This window comes from Lepidochelys kempii, chromosome 6, assembly GCF_965140265.1.
Source record: "Lepidochelys kempii isolate rLepKem1 chromosome 6, rLepKem1.hap2, whole genome shotgun sequence".
NCBI lineage: Eukaryota > Metazoa > Chordata > Testudines > Cheloniidae > Lepidochelys > Lepidochelys kempii.
This window is the reverse complement of record NC_133261.1, coordinates 71,520,850-71,545,156: the sequence shown is the minus strand read 5'-3', so window position 1 is coordinate 71,545,156 and position 24,307 is coordinate 71,520,850. Positions and strand designations below refer to the sequence as shown.

The following is a 24,307-nucleotide window of genomic DNA, read 5'->3' as shown; positions in this document are numbered from 1 at the left end:
GGGGAGAGCAACAAAAATGATGATAAAAAGTTTAGAAAACCTGCCCTATAAGGAAAGGTTTAAAAAAACAAAACAAAACTGGGTTTGTTTAGCCTTGAGAAAAGAAGCCTGAAGGGGGATCTGGTAACAGTCTTCAAATATATTGAGGGCTGTTATAAAGAGGATGGTGATCAATTATTCTCCATGTCCGCTGAAGGTAAGGCAAGAAGTAATGAGCTTAATCTGCAGCAAGGGAGATTTAGATTAAACATTAGGAACTTTCTAACTATAAGGGTAGTTAAGCTCTGGAACAGGCTTCCTAAGGAGGTTGTGGAATCACTGTCACTGGAGGTTTTTAAGAACAGGTTGGACAAACATCCAGTCAGGGGTGGTGTAGGTTTACTTGGTCCTATCTCAGTGCAGGGGACTGGACTAGATGACCTCTAAAGGTCTCTTCCTACAATCTACATTTCTGTGATTCTAAGTGCTGGAGATGTGCAGCTTGGCCCAATGGATGGAGCACCATACTGGGACTCAAGAGACTTGGGGTCTATTCCCAGCTCTGCCACTGGCCTGCTGGGTGACCTTGGGCAAGTCATTGCAGCTCTTCTTATATTTCTGTTTCCCCTCCTGTCCTCTCTTTTTCTTGTCTACTTTAATTTCAAGTTCTTCAAGTCAAGGACTGTTCCTTACTACTTGTGTGTGTTGGTGCCTCACACTATGACCTCAATGGGGAACATCTAGGTGCTATTGAAATACAAATAGTAACTAATAATTGTGCACACTATCTTTATGGCAGGATTCAGTGCTAACTGGAAACAAACGCCCCTCCCCCCACAAGCGGTGCAATTCATGTGATAAATGGCCTTCTCCGCACATCTTTGATTGCCTCACCTGATCTCTGATCTTGGTATTTTTATTCCAGCTTTCCCAACCCCTGAGAAACTTTAAGCTGCCGCCACTCTTTTATTTAAGTTAACCTGGTACGTAAAATGCCTCTAATTCTCCCCTTCCAGATATAGATACAGATGTACATTTCCTTCCCCCAAATCACACTGGGCTGAGGTGTAGCGCAGGTGACAGTCAGTCTGGGACCAGTTTAATTGTTTGAGGCAGGAGCTTATACCAATGAATGGAGACGAGCTCTCAGCTTTCCAGTGGGGCAGAGAACTTGCCTTTGTCCCTTGAAGCTCCTGAGATGTCGGGCTTTAAATCTGTAAGGTTTTTGTGAATAGTAAAACTGTTAAGTTTCTTCTAGAGTTGTCTTAAATTGATTATTTACAGCTGCTCTCTTCTCTGCAAGACCTGCTCAGTTGGCCTCATGGCAATTAAAGCACCTGGCTTTATAGAGTAGATACAGATGTTCCTCTTTTTAAAAAAAAAAAAAATTAAAAAAAAACAAACAAACTCATCCATCTCTAAAAGAGTTTGCGTATACCACACGTGATAGATCAGGACACATGGTGGTGAGGTGTGCGGGTTTGATTGGCATGGAGTTGGGATGCCCACATTATTCATAAATACGGAAGCCAGCAATGAGTTATGCAGGTCATCCCACATGAGTGCTGACAGCACCTTTTAGAATCACCCCATTGGCTGCAGTCATGTGTGTTCTCATTCTCTCTCGTCCTTGTGCCCACAAAGTTCCAACAGTCAATTACTTCCAACAGTCAATTAAATCCCACCAAAAAATTGGTTCATGGCAAATAGTGTCCTGGTCCTTTCCTGTCTAAAATAAATGGGGGGAGGTGAGGAGGAGCAGTGGGGAAAGCATAGCTTTGAATCTCAATCTGTCTCTCTTTTTTCCAGGGCTGGGACTTTGTTCTCTTTCTCTGATTTCACTCTCAAGTATCTCGGCTCCTTTCAGTCTCCTTGGGCCTATGCAGTTTGTTTCTTACTGGTGTGGAATGGACTTTTTGGACCGTGTACTGGGTCAGGAGTAATGAGGGCTTTCTGAGCACTCCTTCTCAGTGTGTCCTCATAGTCAGTTTGGGAGTCTGCATGTGCATGGAGTTTGGCGGTCATCTTCTGGAATTGAGCATTGAATCTTGCCTTACTAAGGTAGCATGAGGAGTAATAGTCTTTTCCCCTTTAGAGGCCTGTGTTTTAAAATCTCTCTTGTCACAAGTGAAATGAGTTGCTTCTCATTGTGGCCTACAGTTGATGTCTGTCTCCATAACGAACTTTTAACTATCATCCCTCTCCGTTTAGGAGTAAGCCCAGGACTGGGATTGGGATGGGGGATGGTGCATTTGCAGAACTGTGTTGGTAGGGCCTTGTGCAGCCTTTGCTCAAATTCTTCCTGGCTGTTTTCTGTGTCCTCTTTTCCTCACTTCTTGTGATGACTAACGTTTGTGTGAAACAGAGGAAAATGACTGTGGAAAGGGCCTTCCCTTCCTGTGAAGTGATGATTAATTGTGATAAACAATGCCCCCTTACACTTTCAGACCCTTTTGTTGCTGAATTAATCCAAATCCCTTTATGAGTAACTGAAACATTGCCCTTGGGAATCCCGTTTACTTCCATTTCGTTCTCACTCCAAAACCACTTTCTCTGCCTACCTCTGATCTTAGTGGTTGAATTTGGAGCAGACTGGTGGTTAGCAGCCTTGACCCACTTTCAGCAAAAAGTGGTTCCAGGGACAGAAGCTGCTAGAATGTGGACAGTCAGGGGAACACTGGAAGTACTCAGTTGCACTTTGCCCTCCTGAAAATGGTTTACCAAACTTCAGACTGGTGGAAGGCTGGATCAGCTCCTTTACTGGCTCCAAGGATAGATCAGATATCAGTGGCAGAGAAGCACTATTGCACTGTGGTGGCTAGCTCAGATGAATGGATGAGTGTCCACCATACCCTTTACAGCCAGAAATTGAAAAGCCTGAAACCTAGATCTGCCCCCATCCCCTTTCTCTGCCATATGACAAATAACATAAAGGGAACGTTTTATTTAAAAAAAAAAATTGGGTAAATAAAATATTCCTGACGTTAAGTGACTCTGGACAACCGTGGGTCCCAAGAGCTTAAGAACTGTCTTCTTTGTAGTCTGCCTAAATGGGATCTACCTCTCTCTCCTTCCGCTTAGGACTTGTCCATCCCTGATTAACTCCATGTGTGGACACACTTATTCCAGAATAAGGGAGCCTTGTTCCGATTTATCTTAACCCACGGAATAGGTGTTCCAGAGTAACCATGTGTAGATAAGCCCTTAGTCTGGTCAGTGTCGCCTTTTCAGCTTCCGCTCTGAAAGTCCTGAGATTCGAGAGGCCAGCATGAGGGCCTGACAAATCCCACAGAAGCTTATTGCAACTCAGGCCCTGGGTCTGCAGTTAGGCAGATAAGGACTCTAGTTGAGTGGGAGAAGCAAAGAGAGCCTGGAGCTCCTAGGGTGACCAGATGTCCCTATTTTATAGGGACAGTCCCGATTTTTGGGTCTTTTTCTTATATAGGCTCCTATTCCCCCGCCCCATCCCGATTTTTCACATTTGTTGTCTGGTCACCCTAGGAGCTCCCCATGTCTTCTCAGGAGCATAAGGCCTGCAGGGGTGAGGAAGGGCACTTATTTTTAAAGGGAAATTAGACCCCAGGCATTAGTGTGGGGGTGAGGAGTGGAGAAAGATGGAGATTTCGGCTTTGGGTTAAACAGAGAAACTGGGACCTGTGGGCAGTGATTTAATGGCTACTACACCATGCTTCAGAAGCCAGTAGGGAGCTGACCCTCATGTATCTTCTTTCACAGAGCAATGGGGGGCAGCTGCTTGCTGCTACCTGTTCTGAACGCCCTATCTGGTTCCTGACACAAGCACTTTGAACAGACTCTCCCTGCCCCCTCCCCTTCCCTGAGGGCTGGGAGACTCTGTGTATGGGATTGTTTTACTCCAGGTGCCTCTTGGGGAGGGAAAGTGCAGATTCAGCAGTGTAGCCCCAGACAGCTGGGGCTGGCGGGTCAGGAATGTGATCCTGACAGCTGGAATGGGACTGAAACGGCTAGTGTGGTGTGTGGGGAGAGCAGGGGAGAGAGACTGGGAGGGTGCATGTAGAAAGAAAATCCATAGGGAGCTAGCTTGTTCACGTTTCCTGCCTTCCGCCTCCCTCTCTGTGCTGCTCTCCATTCTATAGCCTGTATGTATTCTGTATAACGCACACCCACGCGCACACGTTGTCTTGGCACCTGGCAGAGCCATTAAACTGAGACTCTGTCAGCGCTTCCATTAGAAGCCCATCTCCACCCCCACCTCCTGCTTTTTTGCAGGATTTATAATATAATGGCTTTGTGCATTATAATGATTCAAGTCTCCAAGTAACTTCACTGCAGCCCTTGCCATGGTGGTTCCAAGGTGCGTTAGGCATGTAATTAGACTGTGGGACTGTGTTCCCTGGGGTTTTAAAAACAAAAAGAGCATTGTGGCTATTTTGGTAACCAAACAAATTGACCTTGCAAACCGCCATCACTGATTGAAGATGTCAATATCCAGGCTGCTTTGAACCTTACAGAATTATTATTCCTACTCGGTAAGGAAACAGAAGGTGGAGGGGTTTCAGAGAGGTGGAGACTGACTCAGTGGCTTGGAAATGGGATAAGAAGCCTTTCATCTCATGAATGCTGGCTCAAACAGAGCAGAGGTTGGAAGTGTTCAAAATTTTGCAACAGGTCGGCATGGTGGCCTGTGTGAAACAAATTTGCTGGTTCTAGTGCGACTCCTAGAGGGTCAGTGTTCACAAAGAGTCCAGCAGGACAAATGACAACAATGTCAGATGACCAAGGTTTGAATGGGCTGTGGAGACTGGTCCACCCTGGGAAGGGCTGAGCTATATTAGTAAGGTGGGTGTGTGGGAGCTTGCCCTGCTGTTCTGCCTCCTCTGGGGTAGAGGGATTTCAGTCTTCAGCCTGTCAAGCCGGAACATTTCGTCAGCACTGGAGTCTGAGAGGGAAAAACAAGTTAAACTGTAGTTGGGGAAGAGGAGGGAGAAGGCAAACAATCCTCTAGCTTTATAGAGTTAAGTACGTTTAAAATGGCTCTAAGATGAAGCTGTTAAAGTTAGAACACATCAACAAAGGGGGTGGCTGGGAGAGGAGGAAATCAAGTGGAGCAGTGTGTTTTTTGTTGTTTTGCATTCTGATAACTTGGAAATAGCTCCCTCCTTAAATCCCCCCCCCCCAAAACAAACAAAACAAAAAAACCTTTGAGACCAAAACCAGAAACCTCAAACCCTCAACAGCAAACAAACAGACAAACCTGGTCTGGGGCCAAACCTTTGCACGTCAAGCTTCAGCCCAAAGAGAATATTTCACAGCTGTACTGTAAACCCCTGAAATGAAGGCTTTACAATGGAAATGCTGACAACCCCTTAAGCAGAACAACGCACTGTAATTAGTGTTCCATGTTTAATGTGCCAAACGAAGCACAGCGGAGGTAAGTGGAATACCTCAATCCTTTGTTGTTTTGCAGCAGTAACAGGAGATCAGAGCATGTGTTCAGACAGTAGATCAGAGGCTGTGTGGTATGCACCAGTCCCTGATGGTTACGCACACTTGGACTTGTGCACTGTTTGGGGGGCTGGCGAGAAAGCTGGTGGTCTGAGAGCTGGGCTAGCTTTGGGGCTTGGCACTCACCATTTGAATGTAGCCTCCATAGCGCACTCCTGCCTGTGCGTACTCACCTGTTGATTGTCCATGCATGGCCAAGATGCATCTTCACATGTGTCATCACACCCCAATGTCAACAACTTCATGTCATATTGCTGTGTTGCAACATTCCGAATAAATTCAGGACTGTAATGGTGCTGAAAGCTACAGTGGCAGAATCCAGAGGGAACAGTCATGTCAACTGGGGCTTTCATGAAATCTAGCCTTGATTTTTGTAAGGGGGGGAAAAAAAATTCATTCTATATTGACTCTTCAGACAAAACAGCTACTAGTTATTGACAACTGCTGCACTGTTGGTGAAGATGCTCTAGTCCTTCCAAAATTCAGTGACCAAGTTCCGTCACTGCTTTCTTAACGCTGGCGTTTCTATGTCCACTTCTCTCATAGAGGCGTGTGACTGTGCCAATACGTTATTGATGTACCGCTAAGTGAATTAGGTGAGCAGGTGATGTATTGACAGGGAAGGATGTAGTCTTATCTTGCTTGCCTGACGTTGTTAGTTAATGAAATGGACTAAAACATTAATTGTATTACTGTAGATCTCTTGGCCCACGTTAGGCTTTTAACTAAGGGCTTGTCTACTCTTGGAAGCTGACTGAAATAGCTATTCTGGAATGGAATAACTATTCCAGACTAACTTGTAGCAGAATAATTGCTCTGGAATAACTTTCAGTTAATTTCCAGCTATGGACAAGTCCTTAGAGCAGTTGTAATTCTTACCCATTGTTTAGCTTTGGGCTGCCCTCTCGGAATGGCTGAGGTATGTGATGGACTCTGTCATCACTGGGAATGGCCTTTCTAAGTTACTGACTCCTGTAAGCTGCTGGTTGATGTTGCTTTAGGAATTTGTTGTTGGTGTGTTAGCTGTGGCTGACTTCACGATGTTCTTCTCTTGGGAGCCGTTTTCAAGTACTGAGGTGTTGGACACAGCTCCTCTCCCTCCTCTTAAATTCTCCAGCTATTTATTTCTGAACTAGAATAGCTCTGCTCTCATGGGGAATGTGTAGCTCCATGGGCCTCCGAAGATGTGGATGGTGTTGAAAGGCTGGAAATGGGGCTAGCCTGGTGGGTTAACAGTAGTGCAGTTAAGAGTTCCATTTGGTGTTTGGGCGGATGGAGGGGGGAGGCAAAATTGCTCTTGGACTCCTAGTCAGTTCCCTGCTTGTGTGTTGGGATGAGTGATGTGACAAGCGTCAGTTGTGTTGCTGTAGTGTTTCTATCCAGTCTGGAAGCAACATCAAGGCATTGTCCAACCTACAGTTGAAACCATGCTACGAGTGTCTATTACAGATGGTTTCCCTGACCAGTGTGGGCAAGGGTTCTGTTTTCCTGAGAACAGTGGCCATCAAGCTATACTGTAGAACACTCCCACTGGTTGGACCACAGTATGATCCTAACACAGCTCTTGCCATCCTGTGGCCTAAGAGGTGCAAGGAAGGAGGTAAGGATCCAATAGCATGGCTTGACTGATATGGTTCTCAGGGGGGAAAGTCCCTGCTCACAATGGAGAGGAAATCTCTGCAAGCCCCAGCTCAGACACAGTCGTTTCAGGTTCAGCCATAGTATTGGCTTGATTGGCTTCTTTGGTTCTACACAGCAGTGTGTACTGTGGTGGAGGAGCGTGTTATAATGGTAGGGTCCCAGACAGAGCCCGTAGCACTGGTTCTGTAACACCGGCTGATGCCCTCTGTAAGAAGCAAGACCACATTTTGTGCCTCTCCCACTTCTGGCCATAAATGTTGCTGTGTACACAAGCCCAAAGGGAGCATGCCAAGGCTGGCACAACACAGCATGTGGGAGAGAGTCGGGCAGCTGGGGTTATTCTTAGGACTTAAAATTTTGTTCTAGCCCTCAAATGCAGCAACAACTGCCGGTGGCTGGTGTCTCAGGCTATGTCTACACTACCGTGGTCAGTCGACCTACGCTACGCAACTCCAGCTATGTGAATAATGTAGCTGGAGTCGACGTACCTTAGGTCGAGTTACCACGGAAGGTCGACGGGAGAAACTCTCCTGTCGATTTACCTTACTCTTCTGGTTGGGGGTAGAGTATAGGGGTTGACTGGAGAGCAATCTGCTGGTGATTTGGTGGGTCTTTACTAGACCCACTAAAGCAACTGCCCGCGGTAGTGTCAACCTGGCCTCAGCTTCCCTGAGGCAGTGGTAAAACCCCTCTCTGGGAGCTGTCCATCACACTTCTTGTTTGTGATTGTCCTTCCTGTTCAGGGCAGCTGACCAGTTAAAGACCTGTCTTTCGGAGAGGTTTGTCAGTAATTGAGCAGGGAGCTGGTGCAGCAGAGGGGCCTGGAGACCACTTGGTCACTGCCTGGGCATTGCAGTGTTCGGCTGGTTCTCCCTGGTCAGGAGAACTGGGAAAGCTCTGGCTGCTCTCTGCAGGGCTCTGAGAGTGCCAGTTACGGCAGCTCAGCAACGGGAGCTTCCTTTCCCGGACGTCCTGCTAGGGTTCCAGCAGGTGGGACTTCTTTGCAACTGTGCTGTGTCGGCACTGAGATGGCCGCCGTGCTGGCCTCTTTACAGCACTGCTTTGCTGGCTAGAATAGCTGTGAGAGCTAACCAGCCGCTGGGGCTGAGGATTCAGCAGAGGTGAAGGATGAATGTGTGGCCTGAAGCACAGGAGTGGCAGATGGGAGATCTGGTAGAACCCAGGCCTGCTGTGTGACCCTGGGGCAAGCCACTGAGGCAAACTTTTTCAAATTTGGGTGCCTGAAATTTTGGCACCTGGAAAAAGTGGGCTAATTTCTGATGTACTGAGCACCTGCAACTCCCCAGGGAAGTGAGAGGTGCTCTGTACATCTGACAATCTGGCCACTGTTTTAGGTGCCTAAGTGTGGATTTAGGTACCCAGTTTTAGGCATCCACACTTGAAATAATTGGACTTAAGGAAATCTCTCGGTCTCTGGAACATGGGTGTAATCTAACCTGAACTCCGTAAGAGTGTTGCATGTGGCTAAATTCAATAACACTTGTAAAGCACTTTGCGATCCTTGGATGGAAATGCCGGTATTATTAATAGCCCTCCACAGTATGATGTCATGACTGCAAAGGGCTCGACTTCTAAAATCTAGCCTCCCCTCTGGGCCTATAGTTTGAGGGCACAGATTATTCAGGCACAGCTTTGCAACTCAATCTTGTAATTATCTGCAGGTGCCAGTTAGGTGTCCACTACCTGATACCAGGTACCAACAGGGGACTGATGTGTGTAAATGACAAGTGTGGGTTCAAAAAGGGAAGTCAACTCAAGGACCCATGGAAGAACTACACCCCAAGTTTCCAACACTGAATGCAAACTCTGTGCCCCCCACACCCTTACCCCCACTCTTCTATCTTAGGTTCACCTCACTCCCACACTATTCAGGTCTGATTGGGACTTGGAGACAGGTGATTACAGTCTTCCTTTTGTCTGGGGGATAGTGGAGTGTTGCAATAAGTGAAGCTGAAAAAGGAAAGGTTATGGCTGTGTAGCATCTCTAAGATTCTGCTTGTTAAATGAGTTCATGAATTCTTGCCTTGCAAATCATAATCATGGCAACAGGCTTCCTATATGCAAAGGCTTTGGATCTGAGATGAGAGGTGAGGTGAGAGGAGTCAATTTTTAAAAATCAGTTAATTGTGGAGCTTTGAAAATTGGGCTCCTGCTTCACGGGATGCTCCTTTTGTAGCCCTAGGTCTAAATACAATGGTAAAAAGACCAACTATCACACCCTCAGCAACAGTTCTGCCTTTATAAAGGAAGGAATAGAGTTGGGTGTGTGATTAGCTGGAGGGGAGAAGATGCTTTTCATCAGGAAAATAATTTTGCGGGAACATGTGGACTGGGCATCCCCTTTGGGTCTGAATCCCGCTACAAGCGGCAGGATAAAGGGGGCGTTTGTTGCCTGCAAGCATTTTCAAGCCTGCCATATGTTACACAGCTGCCTGGGGTGTCTGCAACACTCCACATGGGAGAGGAAGACCCGAGGAAGAGCAGTGTGATGCTACAGGGCTGTGTGGGAGTGGGGGTTGGGGGGAGGTGTAGGGCAGAGTGAGAGCTCACGGTGACTGAACAGATTTTAAGTAACACTCTCTCTGGTTCATTTTTTCCTTAAAAGCTGGGAGTGGGAAGAGTCTTCCAACTCCATGCTCCCCAGCCTGTGAAGCTGAATGTAGTTCCTTGAAGGCCTATCAACGTATTGCTCAGAAACCTTGTCTACACTGGGAAAATTACCCATCGCTGACCATGTGTGTCTGTCGCAGGTACTATTTGGCTTTGGACAAATAGTGTATACGCTGCCTTTTTGGAAACCGTGATTAAAAGCAGTCTGGGCTGCACCTGGCGCTAAGCGGCAATTGCTCAGTTGATGCCCATTATCAGCAATGGGTAATTTTCATAATGAGACAAGGCTGGAGTCTTGGCCAGATGGGGATCACTTGCGAGAGATGTAAATTGCTTTCCATCTACCATCTCTGGGGCTGAGAACAATCTACTTAGGGATCTGAACCCCTGTTAGTTGGAGGGGCAGAGAGCTGGGGATCTGCGCTTCAGTGCTGGAGGTGTGTGTGTGTGTAATTAATTTCCAGTCAGAATTTTAAAAGCATTTTGCTGTGTATTTTGAAGCCACTGTAACAAACCTGAACAAAGCACAAGTACATTGTTTTGTTTTTTTTAAAGGAAAATGGAATTGGAGCAAAGCTGTCTTCTTGCTTTGCTAGTGGATTTATAGATGCATTTTTAATAGTGTGCTCTTATTTAATAACCATATTTAGTTACAGTTTTGTAAAAGCCACATTTCCAAAGAGAGATTCATTTTGCAAGAATGAGGATAGAATGGCTGTGGGGATTGGGATATGAAATCTTCCATCTCTAGGTCACCAGCTTGAATACAGAGAAAGCCATGAGTTATGGAACTGCTGCCTTTTGGTGGCTTGTGTGAAACGAGGTGGTGGGGTCTCAGTCCAGTTCCTTGTGGAAGCTGTAGCTATATCACAAAATCCACCGTTGCTATTGGCACCCTCTCTAGGAACCTGAGCAGAGAACTCAAGGATAAAGAGACCACACTTCTCCACCATATAGGTGATTCCTTCAGTTCTGTGTTGGGCACATTGGCACTGGAAAACTTGCCCTACCTCTGTCTATTGTGCATCCTGTTGTCTGGATGAGCACAAGACATTGATCTCCTGGGAAGCTATTGATGATCATAGTATTCATTGCAATAATAACTTCTTACGTGGCGCCCATGCCCGAAGGCTTCTGGATATTTAACAAAATATCAAAATATACTCAAACTATGTTAATCAAAACCAGAAGACAACATGACCCAACAAAATCAAGAATTGGCAGGGATGGCGATGCTGGGGAAAACACATGCATATAACATGCAATAAATAAAACCAGATTGCATGAACTGTAAATGAAAGAGAACAATTTTGTGCTTCAGTCAGGAGAACACCAGAGAGGACAGCAGACTTAAGTTTAGCTGAAGGGTTTTCTCAAGTCCTCTCTGGCCCTTGACTGAGAAGGCCCAGCCTTCAGCATTGTGTCACTTTGTCCTCACAAGCATGAAATTAATTTTTAAAAAGATTTCTAAAAAGGAAACCAGTTTTAAGATCTAATATGCTATCTTTCTAAACTGAAGGGTCACGACCCACTGGGGGTGGTGGTGGTGGTGTTACCAAAGGCAGTTGGGAGGGTGGGGGGGGTTGCGAGGTATTGAAAACTTTATTACAATTCTAAAGCAAAAAAAAATCAAATTTCTAGATTAACTCTGGGGCGGTCAAAACCTTCATAGTTTGTGATGTCAAATGTAGTAGTTGAAGTCAAAGAAGTTATATTTTATATAGGATTATCATTATTATAATGGATACATCCTCTATAAAAGAGTAAGAAATGTAAGGGAAGGTCATATGAACTTCTGACTTCAAATAAGGGGTCGCCACCCTGAGAAAGTTGAGAAATACTTGTCTGATGGTTAGAACGCAGGAGTGAGAGCTAGTTGGATCTTGGGTTCTGTTCCGCACGATCCCCTTATGGCCTTGGACAAGTTGCCTTGAGCCTCAGGTGAAAGCAGAACCTCAGTGAATCCCAGAGTTTGAATGCCTACTCAGGAACTTCTTGAGCCTGTACCACCAGGCTGGAGACTCTTTGCCAGCGTTTGTTTTAGTCCCAGTGGGAGCCCAGCAGTACAGAGGCATGTGGAAATGATTAGAGGAGCGGGCGGTGGGGAAGGGCGGTAAGGGAAAGCTCTCTGAATGCTTCAGAACCTCAAAGAGGAGGTTCTGCAAAAGGACAAAGTCTTGGTGGGTTCATAAAGCCTTCAAGCGGCTGTTTCCTGTTCTGTTTCTTTCCTTTCCAAAGCCAATCTCCTTGGCTGGAAAAAGCAGATATTGCAAACAACAACTTTACAGAGTGGGAAGGGATGCTTGCATTTGCAAATCCATTTACACTAGCTACAGGTCTCCTTGGGATCCCTAAAAGTGGCAGTACTCTTCCTCTGGATGTTGTCTGAGTGACTTTTGATGCTCTCTTCATTGCCCTCTGGGAACCATGTTTCGGAATGCCAGCATGAGGCAATCCATTGGCACCCACGTATGTATCCATCTGTGAGTGCCGCTCATGACTCTTTCTGTTTTCCTTTTGCACTAGGTGACCTTGGAGAAAGTGTTAGGAATAACTGTGTCGGGAGGCAGAGGATTAGCCTGCGACCCCAGGACCGGCCTTGTCGCATATCCAGCAGGGTGAGTCACTGCGCACGTCATGAAAGGCCTTAGCTTAACCCTGCCTGATAAATACTGTATCTTTACACTGATGTATCAAATACAGTCTTTGGTGAGGAGGCTGTTAATTTTCACTAAGTAGTCTCCTAAAATGTGAGGACGACTCCTCTCAACAACATTGGTTTAATAGCTTGTTAGAAGGACTGCATTTTCACTGACATCTTTTAATTAGATTCTTTTCAGCTCTTCTTCCTCATACTTTCAGCTAAGTGTTGAATGCCTTGCGGTTTTTTTAGATTCTCTAGTGTGTTGAACGTGCACATAACTCAATGGATGTTCAACTCAGTTTCTAATAGTGATGCTCTCTAAGAGATGGCAACTGTAGCATGGAATAACCCTCTTGCATGTATTCTGTGATGTCTGGCGTTGTGCTCTTCACCCAGACATGGAGAGAGAAATCCAGTCTGACTACACTGGTAGCTTCAGTACAGGTATCCTCTGGAATGCACCCCCCATCCTTTTTTTTCCCTAATCACCCCCCACCCTGCAATATTATCCTGATAAGGAGGTTAGGTCTCTCGGGAGCCTATAAATGCTGCTCTGAAGGTTGGTCACAGTAGGTTACTCAAGAATAATTAGACATTTTCTTCCTCTGCACCTAGAGATTGGGCATTCTGCCTTCATATCATCACATCTCCTGAGAAACTGAGCTCAGATCCCCTGGGAAGGACAGTGCCCCCTTAGCACGGTGGCCTTTTTTGTTTATGAATATTTCCCCAATAAAACAGCTTTTATCTTGTCTTATTGGCCACAAGAGGGTCAGTAAATTTAAATGGAATACGGTTATTGTTACTGAGACTGAGGAATTGGGATGGTTATGTTCTGACTCCTAACACTAGTAATGATATTGATCTTATCTATTTTATAATGGCTGTACTCTGGAGCAGAGCAATGGCAGACGAAATCAGCAGAAGATTTCCCTGAATGTTATGATCTGGGAACATAGAATACTTAGTATTTTCTAATTTGACTGGTTACTCTGCTGTAAAGGTGATCCACTAAGACAAAGCACTAGTTACCAAATCCCTGTCTCCACTGAAATTTTAGCCCATATTTTGATAACTGTCCCACACATTTCTAATACCTCTAACCTCCGTTTACCAGAGTTCTACATTAGCTGCAGATTAGTTGTGTTTTGTGTGAAGATATAGATGACCTCTGACATGCCCAGCTAGTCTTCTTTGGTAGGCAACTGCCTGTTTGGCTTGATGAGATAGCAATATCTAGAAACTTGTGCCTCAGAAATAGGAGAAGAAGCTGAAGTGGATGGAGTCATGAAAGCCGAGTGAGGAAAACATTTCAAGGAGGGCATGATGAACATTGTCAAATGCAACAGAAGTACCAAGGCGGATTAGGCCTGAGATTTAGCCAGAAAGTTGCAAATGGAGACTTTGGTGAGAGCAATTTGTGTGGAGAGAAAAGGGTCTAAGTCAGATGAGGGGACCCAGAGTGGAGCTGGAAGGAGGAACTTCGGAGAGCAGTAGTAGATGGCATGTAGGAGCATGCAAGATGCAAGTCAATGAAATTTAAGCGTCCTCTCTCTGTCACTGTTGCTTAAAGTAATAGGTGGAGGCAATGGACCTGACCTGAAATTTTGCTCTCTCCTATTCTTGCCCGCTCACAAGAGTTTCCTGGGTGCCATTGGCAAGTGAATTTTTAAGTTTTGGGTATGGGTGACTAGAAGTGTAATTTGTATTATACAATATATTTATAGTAGGAGTTCTGGTTTTTATGTATGGGCCCTTCAAGAGCCAGGTATGCTGGGGAACCGGTGTCTGCTAGATAAGATCCATCTGTCCATTGAAGCCTCCTCCTGGCTACGATGACTACTAGCTGCTCCCATTTGTTCTGTGCTGTACTGTCATTCATGCCCTTTAAGGCTGGGAGCCCTTGGGGACTGGGATTCCATTCTGTATTTAGCGTTTATTATCTATTGTAAAACACCTTGTAAACATATGTTGCTATATAAATAATAAGGCAAAAGGGCTTTCATAAGAGCTTCGCTTGGGTGTGAGAGGCAGGCCTGAGGGAAAACATAGCTGGGTAAACATAAATTGCCTGCCTTCTCATGGTGTGAAGGCCATCTTGTGATGCAGAAGTCCTGGGGTTGCTCTGGAACCTGTTTAAGTCTTGTGATGTCTCTTTACTTCATTTAAAAAAATGCTTTTGTTTAAACTGACTGCAGTTTGAGATCTGCACCCAAGTACAGATCCGTGTCCTTCACCTTTAAACCCACAGAACCCAGGCAAATGGATTCCAATGTATATTATCTCCCCCTAATGTTTTCTAACACTGAATACATTGGCATTTGAAGAGGGGGATATGAGAGAGAGAAGCAGAGCAAGCTTAGGGGTTTTTTTGGGTCTTCTCCAGCATAAAATAAACTAATTTTGTTGCTAGTGCTCTCTTGTGAGAAGCTCGTGCATGCCAAGAATCAGCCTACTCAGTGCTGTCAGACATGTAAGGACACGTGGGGATTATTATGGGTAATTAAAAGGTTATTCAGTTCTTTAGACCTTTGCATAGGACTCCTTGTACTTACTATGGTAACACCATAGGTCCTTAGCAAGAAACGCATGGCCTGTGCCAGCTGTGTGTTTAGCAACGTGAATGGTTTATTTGCATCGCTGTTTGCACGCCATGGCTTGGCTGTTTTGTGATGCTGATGTGATTTGGGGCTGTCAAGACCATCTTTTGTGCTTAGTTTGCCCTAGTGCTTGTTATGGGTTCAAAACACATAAGAGGAATAGTGTGCTGACCTAATTGGACTGCGAGTTCAGTTTGTTTTGTTATTACTTTCCATTCTCATTCCCAGTGGATTTCTCCCTTCTGGGCAGCTTGCAGGGAGCCTGGCATCACTATCTTGATCTTATTTTTGTTTGGTTGAATTTGCCAAATGTTATTGCTTTTCAAATTGACATTGATTTCACTAGCTAGAGCCATACATAAGGCAGCTGGTTTGCACCTCCAATATGCACTCACTTGCACTCCAGATATTCCAGTGGTGTACTCAACACTGTACAAATGTGCTGGTGTATACCAGGCCTGAGATGCAAATCCCCCACTCTTCCAATGTGGCCTACCCGAAGGGACCGATTATGTAGCAGCTTTGTGCTTTCACTAGGGACCACATTGGAAGCACCACACTTATTCCAATTCTGACCAGAACAGACTGCTGCATCCTTGACCTTCCTCCTGAGAGAGGAAGCCCAATCCCCCCCACCAGGTCTGCTGCATCGGTCAGCTGTGTTCTGCGCTGCCATTAGCTTCCCTTTCTTTGCCTGCCTGCCTCTGGGTCCTTCTTACTGTGGAATCTGAATCCTGGCCTTTTTCCTTAACCCATCCCAGACCCTACTGAGCCTCCTTAACTCACCACTGAGCCTTCTAGCCCCTAGTGTACGTGTTTGCTTTCTTCCTGGTCTAGCTCTTGTTAGGTGGAATGTTTTCACTCCATTCCAGGGGCCTGTGTGTAGGGGCTAAATGCACTGAAGGTGGCAGATATTCTAGGACAACCCTTTGGTAATGGTCTTGCTTGGGGAGGCATGAATAGATGGGGGATGTACTTTTCTTGTTTCTTGGAAGGTCTCTCATCTGCCATCCTTGTCTTCTTGTTCTTATGCTGACAAGAGTGTGAGTGAAATAAGCTCGGACTAGTTTAACTTGACCTATGTCTGCGTGGTGTATTGTGCGGCGAATAGCACTGTCAGTTTAAAGGGGAAAACGTATTGGATTTTTTTTGGCCAGCAAGACCCTGTTTTTTGGTTCCCTTTTTGGTTTGTCTCCCGACAGTTTCCTCTGCCCCTCTTTCATTCTGGCCTCTCTTTCTGCAGTAGCTCACTGTGGTTCTGTCTCCTGGAAACAAGAAGGGAAACAAAGCTAAGAAAATCCTCTGAGATTACTGATGGCTAGTGTAAAAAAAAAAAAAAAATGTTTTGAAAGGGGGAAAATATATCTGTCTGTTTGAATTCCAGGCCAGATGCTCCGATGACTTGAGTCAGCTCTTTGGTGTTTGTTTTTCAAAAGCTTATAGGGCTGCGTGACTGAGTGACTCGTTTTACTTCTCCTTTTTAAAAATCCGCTCTTGACCCCTCTTCTTGGCTCAGTCATCATGAACCTCTGCTCCATTCAGACAACTCAGTTACCTGCTCAAGGGAGTAGCCAAGCTGCCAGGGAGCGTTCACAGCACTCTGGTAGGCTTGTGTTTTGCCCAGGGTAGCCTGTGGCAGAGGGTAGTAAAGTTCTGTGCTGTTCAAATCGCTGTGGTTTTTAAACACTGTCTCCTAGTAAGTAAGAAGCACTGCTATGATCTAATCAGCTTGTTCTTTCCTATTAGCTCCTATTACCAACTGGCTGCTGCAGTGACAGAGGTGAGTGGCACATGGGTTAACACATTACACTGTCTCTTTGGGGAAGCTGAGTTCAAAGCTGTATTGAGTGACAAGTGTATTGAGTTAGCGGGTCTCAACTTGGACATTTTCTCACATCTACCATCCTCTCCACCCAAAAGAGCAAAAAACAACAAACCAGCATAGCTCTGTATGCTTGGTAGCTTCTGCTCAAGAAAAGAGTAATTCATTGTTCCATTCCTCCATATCAAGGTGTGTTGAACGAGTTACCCTGGGAGCTTTCACAGAATCTGTCTTAGCTAATGCAGACATAGACCCTCGGCTTGTGAGATGCACGTGCATTAAATTCACTAAACAAATGATCCAGAAACCTCATTCGGAAGCTGTGCAGATGCTGAATTACCCAGGTTCCTCAGCTCCCAGTGGCAGGAGCAGCAGAGAGACTAATGGAGTTTGCCAGCAGAGAAAGGCAGGGAGATAGGGTTTTAGCTTATAGATACTCCGCAAGGATGAATGTGCGGTGGGAGAAAAATGAAACATTGCCAACAACACTGCTTGTTCTTCCTCTGCCTGCACCGGTGGGACCCTGGCCAGACAGGGATCCTGCCCCCAGAGGCTTCTACCTGGTCTTGACTTGCTGGGAATGTGGCCTGCATGTCTCTGCTGAAGAAAGCCAGGTAGGTGTAACCACCTGGTGTGGGAGGTGCCTGTAGGTGGAATCCTTCAGTAAGCAGGTAAGAGAGCTGCAGGAGCTGGCGGCTCTTCTGCGTAGCATCTGGGCCTGCGAGGACTTCATTGACAGGATGCACATGAAGATGTCTGGGATGGAGGATGCTAGCCAACTACAGATGACTATGGCAGCACCAGGAGGAAGGAGCGCTGGCTGCTCTGTGGGCAGGAGATTGGTTGCTGCCTGAGGTGGTCACTAGACAATGATTCACACCCCCTCCCAGGTCCCCTGTCCATCAAGGTCAAGAACCAGTATGTTGTACTATCAACAAGAGGTGAGGGGCAGACCCCAGTGGCTGAGGAAGAGGAGATGACTGCACAGATGGCATTGACAGGAAAGCTTTGGTTTCCTCCACCGTGGAATGCTATTCCAGGAAGGAGGCCTGCTGGGGAGAGATAGGGTCCACTTGAGCAGGAAATGGAAAGCCTAACTTCAATTTCTGGAATAAATTATCAGTCAATCAGTTTGTAAGCACCTAGAGGACAATAGGTTTATAAGGAATAGCCAACATGGATTTGTCAAGAACAAATCATGTCAGACCGATCTGATTTCCTTCTTTGACAGGGTTACTGGCCTAGGGATAGTGGGGAAGCAGTAGACGCAATACACAGTGATTTTTAGTAAGACTTTTGACACAGTCCCACATGACAATCTCATAAGCAAACTAGGGTTATGTGGTCTAGATGAAATTACTATAAGGTGGGTGCACAACTGGTTGAAAATTGATGCTTAGAATAGTTATCAATGGTTCCTTGTTGAACTGGGAGGACATGTCTAATGGGGTCCTGCATGGGTCTGTCCTGGGTCCAACACTAGTCAATATTTTCCTTAATGACTTGGATAATGGAGTGGAGAGTATGTTTATAAAATTTGCGGATGACGCCAAGTTGGGAGGAGTTGCAAGCACTTTGGACGACAGGATTAGAATTCAAAATGATCTTGATAAATTGTAGAATTGGTCTGAAATCAACAAAATGAAATTCAATAAAGACGTGTGCAAACTACTACACTTAAGAAGGAAAAATCAAATGCACAACTACAAATTGGAGAATAACTGAGCAGGCAGTCAATTGGTGAAAAGGATCTAGGGATTATAGTGGATCACAAATTGAATATGAGCCAGCAATGTGATACAATTGCAATTAACAGAAGTGTTTTATGTATGACATGGGAGGTAATTGTCCCGCTCTAGTCAGCATTGGTGAGGCCTCAGCTGAAATACTATGTCCAATTTTGGGCACCACACTTCAGGAAAAAGATGTGGGCAAACTGGAGAGAGTCCAGGGGAAGAGCAACAAAAATGTTACAAGGTTTAGAAAACCCGACCTATGAGAAAAGGTTGAAAAAATTGGGAATATTTAGTCTTGAGAAAAGAAGACTGAGCGGGGGATCTGATAAGTCTTCAAATGTCATGAAGAGGATGGTGATCAGCTATTCTCCATGTCCACTGAAAGTGGGACAAGAAATAATGGCTTAATCTGCAGCAAGGGAGATTTAAGTTGGATATTAAGAAACACTTTCTAACTATAAGGATAGTTAAGCACAGGAACAGGTTACCAAGGGAGGTTGTGGAATCCCATCACTAGAGGTTTTTCAGAACAGATTAGACAAACAGCTGTCAGGGATGGTCTAGGTTTACTTGGTCCCGCCTCCGTGCAGGGGGTCTCAAGGTCCCTTCTAGACCTACATTTTCATGATTCTGTGTTCACAGATGGGAAGGAAATAAATGAGGGTGTCATGTGATCAAAGATTTAAGATAAGAGGAAAATATTAAGACTTCTCCGCTGCTGCTGCTTTTTTATAAAAGCTGCTTGGATAGGAGCAAAGCTTCTTTTGTTTCAGCTTTTTACCTTAGAATTATGTTGCATGACAATTACTCCTTGGAGGTGGGAGCTGGTGTCCCATAGTTAGCAATGGAATGCCATGTGCCCTCCTGGGTCAAATTTCATTTTGTCGTTGCTGCTCCAAGAGCATTGGACTCTGATGGTGCAGGATTTTCTCGCTAGATAAACTTACATGCCAGACTGGGTTCTGCAAGGAGAGAGTTGGGCAAAATCTCTCTCCCTCTTACTCCTGAACTTGGACAACCCTCCTGGGTCATGGCCATGCAAGATCTGCTTCCCACTAATCTAGGGAGGTGACTGACAGGTTATAAACCAACAGGAAGATGACAGCAGTCTGTGTCACAGCTAAGGGGAGGGAGGGTGAGTGAATCAGCCACAGTCAGCGTTTCTCCAGCCAGAAATCTGCTCAGCACGTGTGGAGCTGTCTCAAATGACTGAGTGGTAAATCCCACTGGAAGCTGAAAGGGTGAAGTTTTTTTTCAGCAGTGGTTATTGGTTTCCTCCCAAATTCTTCTCTGAGTTGCATATAGACAGGCCTGTAAGGCTGAGCAGTTCCAGTGATCCCCATCTGGAAACCCTTGGAATATTTTAACCATGATTTTCCCTGGTATATAGCTAATTGTACAACAAGCAACACAGTAGAGAATCAGTCATACAGGAAAAAATGCCCTTTAACCAAATAGAAGGTAACTATTGCATAACCTTGATGGGGGACTCTGGCATTGCCAGTACAGGGATTTCTGGAGAGGAAATGGATGGAGTGACAGAGGAACACTAACAAGCTGTAATCCAGACAAGGCAGATCCCATCATTGATTGGTAATTGGCTCAGGAGACTTCATGCCCCCGCGGTTCAAATTTGGTCCAGGTTTGTAGTGATAGCTGTATAGGGGTCTGAGTAGAGTTGGTGGCTTCCAATGAACAAGTGGGCACAATGCACACTGCCATCACAGTTGGCATTACAGATGCTCCCCGACTTACACAATCATTCTGTTCCGGAGAGCCCCCCCAAAAACAAAAAAACCCCACCCCACCTATTTCTAGCTTACGGAACTTTTTCCGTAAGTGCGAATTTGCATAAGTCAGGTCTTGCATAACCTGGGGAGTGTCTGTAATCGGTAAACTTGTTAACAGTTAATCCTTGGCCTATCTGCTTTAAATGGGTTTGGAGACTGAACTATCCTTACCCTCTCCCGGGGGGTGCTCCGGGAAGATCAGACTTGAGGCATCTCTGTATATCTGCCCCTGTTCACCCAAATCAGCTAGCAATAAGGCCAGACATGCTGGGGCATGTGTCATAACCCATAGCTATTTCTGACATCCCAACATTTGTTGCATCTTCTTCCCAGTTTGGAAGCATAGTCTGGAAACAGATCATTTAAACCCCGAACTATAAGGTGACCAGCCTTCCTGTCCCCCTTGAGGATAGTTTCCCTCAACAGAGCTTGTTTGCTGAGTTTAAACAACACACTGAGAGAAGCCTTAGAAATACCTTCGGCACAAACAACGGCCTGAATCTCTCTGGTCCCGCACCTTGTGTAGTCATGTACACATGTGCAAAGGAGTGCAAAATCCCACCGTTCTGACATGAGAGCATTTTGCACTGGTGGAAATGACGGCACAAAGTTCATGGCAAGGGAGTACGGGCTCAAGGTCTCAAACAGAACTGGGGCTGTCCTCAAAGGTGCAGGAATTCTCCTGACATGTAGCCTGTGTGCTGCGAGCAATTCTTCAGGGGATGACATCTCCAGTTGTTCTGTGCCCAAGCTCCTGAGGCAGGCAGTACTTGGCCTTAAGTTTTAAGATTCCTTTCTGAGCAGAACATGGTGGCCTGTAAAGACCTGAGTTAGGAATGCATTCCAAGATGGCAACAACCCTGCCCTCTGATATTCAAGGGAACGCCAATCGCAGTAGAGGCAGTTTTCATCCTCTTCCCTTGAAGAGGATTGACTTCTCTGGAGAGGTTAGGCCCACCTGCAGGGACTCTGGTCTGCTGTGAAATAATCCCTGGCTTTGGGATGTTGTGCTCTTAGACACCATCTGGGGAGACTTCTCAGCTGGCACCATGGAGGGGTCGGGCTAATAGATGAGGGTTGTTCAGACTACTAATGTAGTTTAAAGTGAAGAGTCATTTCTGCAGCTGGGCTTGGGGTTCACCTTTTTGTTTGTTTTTCTGTGCCAAGAAGCTACAACCCAAGGTTTCGTTGTCTGATTCTGGCCAAGAAGATGATAAATGGCCGAACTCCCCCTGGAAAAATAGATCTGTTGGAATGAAGCTGGAACATTTGTTTTCCACCTCCTCAGTTCCCCTCCCCCACCCATTTTAGACAGACAGTGGAGAGAGGGGAAAGTATTCATGCTGAAGGAAAAGCAACTCACAGTAAATTGCCTTGGTCTGCTTTCCTGCCCTCTACCCTGCCCAGGGGCTGGGCATGGGGGAAGGGGGGTAGTACTCTCTCTAGTTCTGCCCACTAGCCAAGCTTGACCCACTTGGGATACCAGAAGGGGTCTTTATTCACAATAGATCTTTATAATATGATCATCCCGGAGAAGTAGCTAAGAATCTTGACATTTTAAATTGCCATCATTAGACTTCTGAGTAGTGACCTTGTGATGGGATGTGCACCCCATACCAGCCTTGATAGGATTAATGAGGGCCTGAGAGGCCAGTTAGGTCACCTGGTATCACCTGAGAGAAGGAGAACCAGGGTTAACTGAGAGTGAAGCCCAGCTTGGGAAGGGCTGGACCAGTATTATAAAGCCAAGAAGCTGAGAGCAGAATGAGGTTGCATGGGAAGGGGCTGCAGGCACTCCCTGGGATGAGGGATGTCATTAGGGACAAGTCCAGGGGGAGCATAAGCCCTAGATCCTGTCCTGCAGCAAGGAGTCTGGCAAGAGGGTAGGAGGGGCAAAGTAGCCAAGGGGAAGTAGATTGAGCTCCAGTGGTGAACCCAGAAGCAGTAAAGGACCCCAGGAAAATATCAACAAGGACTGAGGACTTGGATTGCTGGTTATAGGGTGCCTTGGCTGGAACTTGGTGTAGTGGGGGCCCTGGGTTCCCTTGCCAGCCCCTGGAATAATGGCACAGAGCCCAAGTTGGGGCATAAAACCATCTGGAGATGACATGTGGACAGTTGTCTTCATGAACGTTGTGATCCCGGAAGGGGTGGACTAAATGGTGATCTGGCCAGAAGAAAGGTTATTGCAGAGCGAGGAAGGAGTAAGGGGGCACCTGACATAGCAAGAGCTGCCTTCCCTGACCTAGACGCAAGGTGGCATGCTAGCAGTAAGTGGTTGCCTTGTTAGACCCCCTTGAACCGAACAGGGACAGTTTCATACTTCTCTAAGCTATTGTTTCAGCCTGTTTGCAGATGTGAGCAGACATTTCTGCCTGGGTTTATGATTAGTTCCTATTTTTAGGATTGTCTTCACAGCTTGAGTTACTACACTCATTTTATTTTTTTAATTTGAAGCTTAGAGTCTGTATCACTGGAAGGCAGCCCTCCAGAAAGAAGTACAGCTTTGCTGACCCACTGTGAATTGGTCCACTTTAACTGTTGTCTCATTCAGTGCAGAGTTTAAAAGGGGCGGAGGTGTGAAAGAAGCAATGGGATTCACCACTTAATGTTGCTGGAAGAACTCATCACTTTGACTGCCAGTAGGAAAATGGATTCCAGTCTTTAAAATCCGATTCTCTCCCATTTTCCATCAATCTCCCCTTTTCACTTCTGAAGGGCTGCTTTATTTTAAAAATGTGTAGTTAAGCCAAGCACCTGGGTGCTGTAAATTGTTAAACACTAAATTACAAAAGAATGGGGTATCACCATTGCAATTTAAAGGCCAGAACAACGCCCATACTGCACAACAGAAAAGTGTGTGTGTGTGTGGGGGAATCAAACCACTTAGTAAACTAAACAGACAGTCAGAGCTTGACCAAAAAGATTGTTCTTTGCACTGTACACTGAAGCTTATGGAACCTGGGTGCTGTCACACTGCTGGAAGGAGCATGTTCTAGGGGCATGAGCTCTTCACTGAGAATTCGTTGCCACTGGCTGTACGGAGATGCTTACCCTAGGAAGAAAGAGTATGAGCAGTGGAGTGCAATGTGACTGCTATGATGGGACAGAAGTGAATCTTGTGGGTGACTGGGTTTCAGAGCATGTAGGGCTTTACGCCTGGAACTTCATACAGAAGTGAAAAGCTAGTTGGGGCAGAGTTTAAATCACTAGTATTTGGAACTCCCGGTGCCACACCCCACTTGAAACAAGCTTCTGTATTCTGTGTTACCTGGAGCTTCTGGATACCTTTTCAAAGGTAGCATGCAGTAATCCAGCCTGAGGTTATAAAGGCGTGGATCACTGTTGTGAGGCCCTCATCAAAGAGGGACTGTTGCAGCCTCAGGCCAAACATAGATGAAAAAAGGCACTACGTCCCACGGTTACTGTCTGAGAATCCAGCAGTAGCAATAGTTCTAATGTGGCTCCTTCCCTGAAACTGCAAGGTGTGTGGCACGCTTGAATAGCCCCCCCCCCCCCAACTCCAAGTAGAAGGCATGTTGTGCCAGCAAACTTCCCCCAAACGCTTCCTCTACCTATTGGCCTCACTTCTGTCATACCTGAAGTGAGCCTTTTCAGGTTCACTTCCATCCTCCTCCTCATCTCTGTTGGGCACTGGGAAAGCATAGACCAGGGGTGGCCAACCTGAGCCTGAGAAGGAGCCAGAATTTATCAATGTACATTGCCAAAGAGCCACAGTAATACGTCAGCAGCCCCCCATCCGCTCCCCCCTTTTCCTGCTCCCAGTGCCTCCCACCCCTGCTGATCAGCTCCTCCCTCCCCGCACCTCCGAATCAGCTGTTTCATGTGTGCAGGAGGCTCAGGGTGGGGGGAAGAGTGAGGGCATGGCAGGCTCAGGGGAGGGGGCGGGAAGGGGTGGAGTGGGGGCAGGGCTTGTGGCAGAGTTAGGGGTTGAGCAGTGAGCCCCCCCGGCACATTGG

General features: G+C 46.1%; 1 protein-coding gene across 5 annotated transcripts in view; it reads left to right on the top strand.

Annotated features, from left to right (window-relative positions):
* MAPKBP1 (mitogen-activated protein kinase binding protein 1) overlaps nt 1-24,307 on the top strand; it is a 122,629-nt gene that overhangs the window by 26,335 nt on the left and 71,987 nt on the right. For all 5 annotated transcript variants that reach the window (XM_073348682.1, XM_073348678.1, XM_073348681.1 and 2 more), the window contains exon 3: nt 12,262-12,353. In XM_073348682.1, coding sequence (XP_073204783.1) covers nt 12,262-12,353 — 92 coding nt within the window. The remainder of the gene's footprint in view (nt 1-12,261; nt 12,354-24,307) is intronic.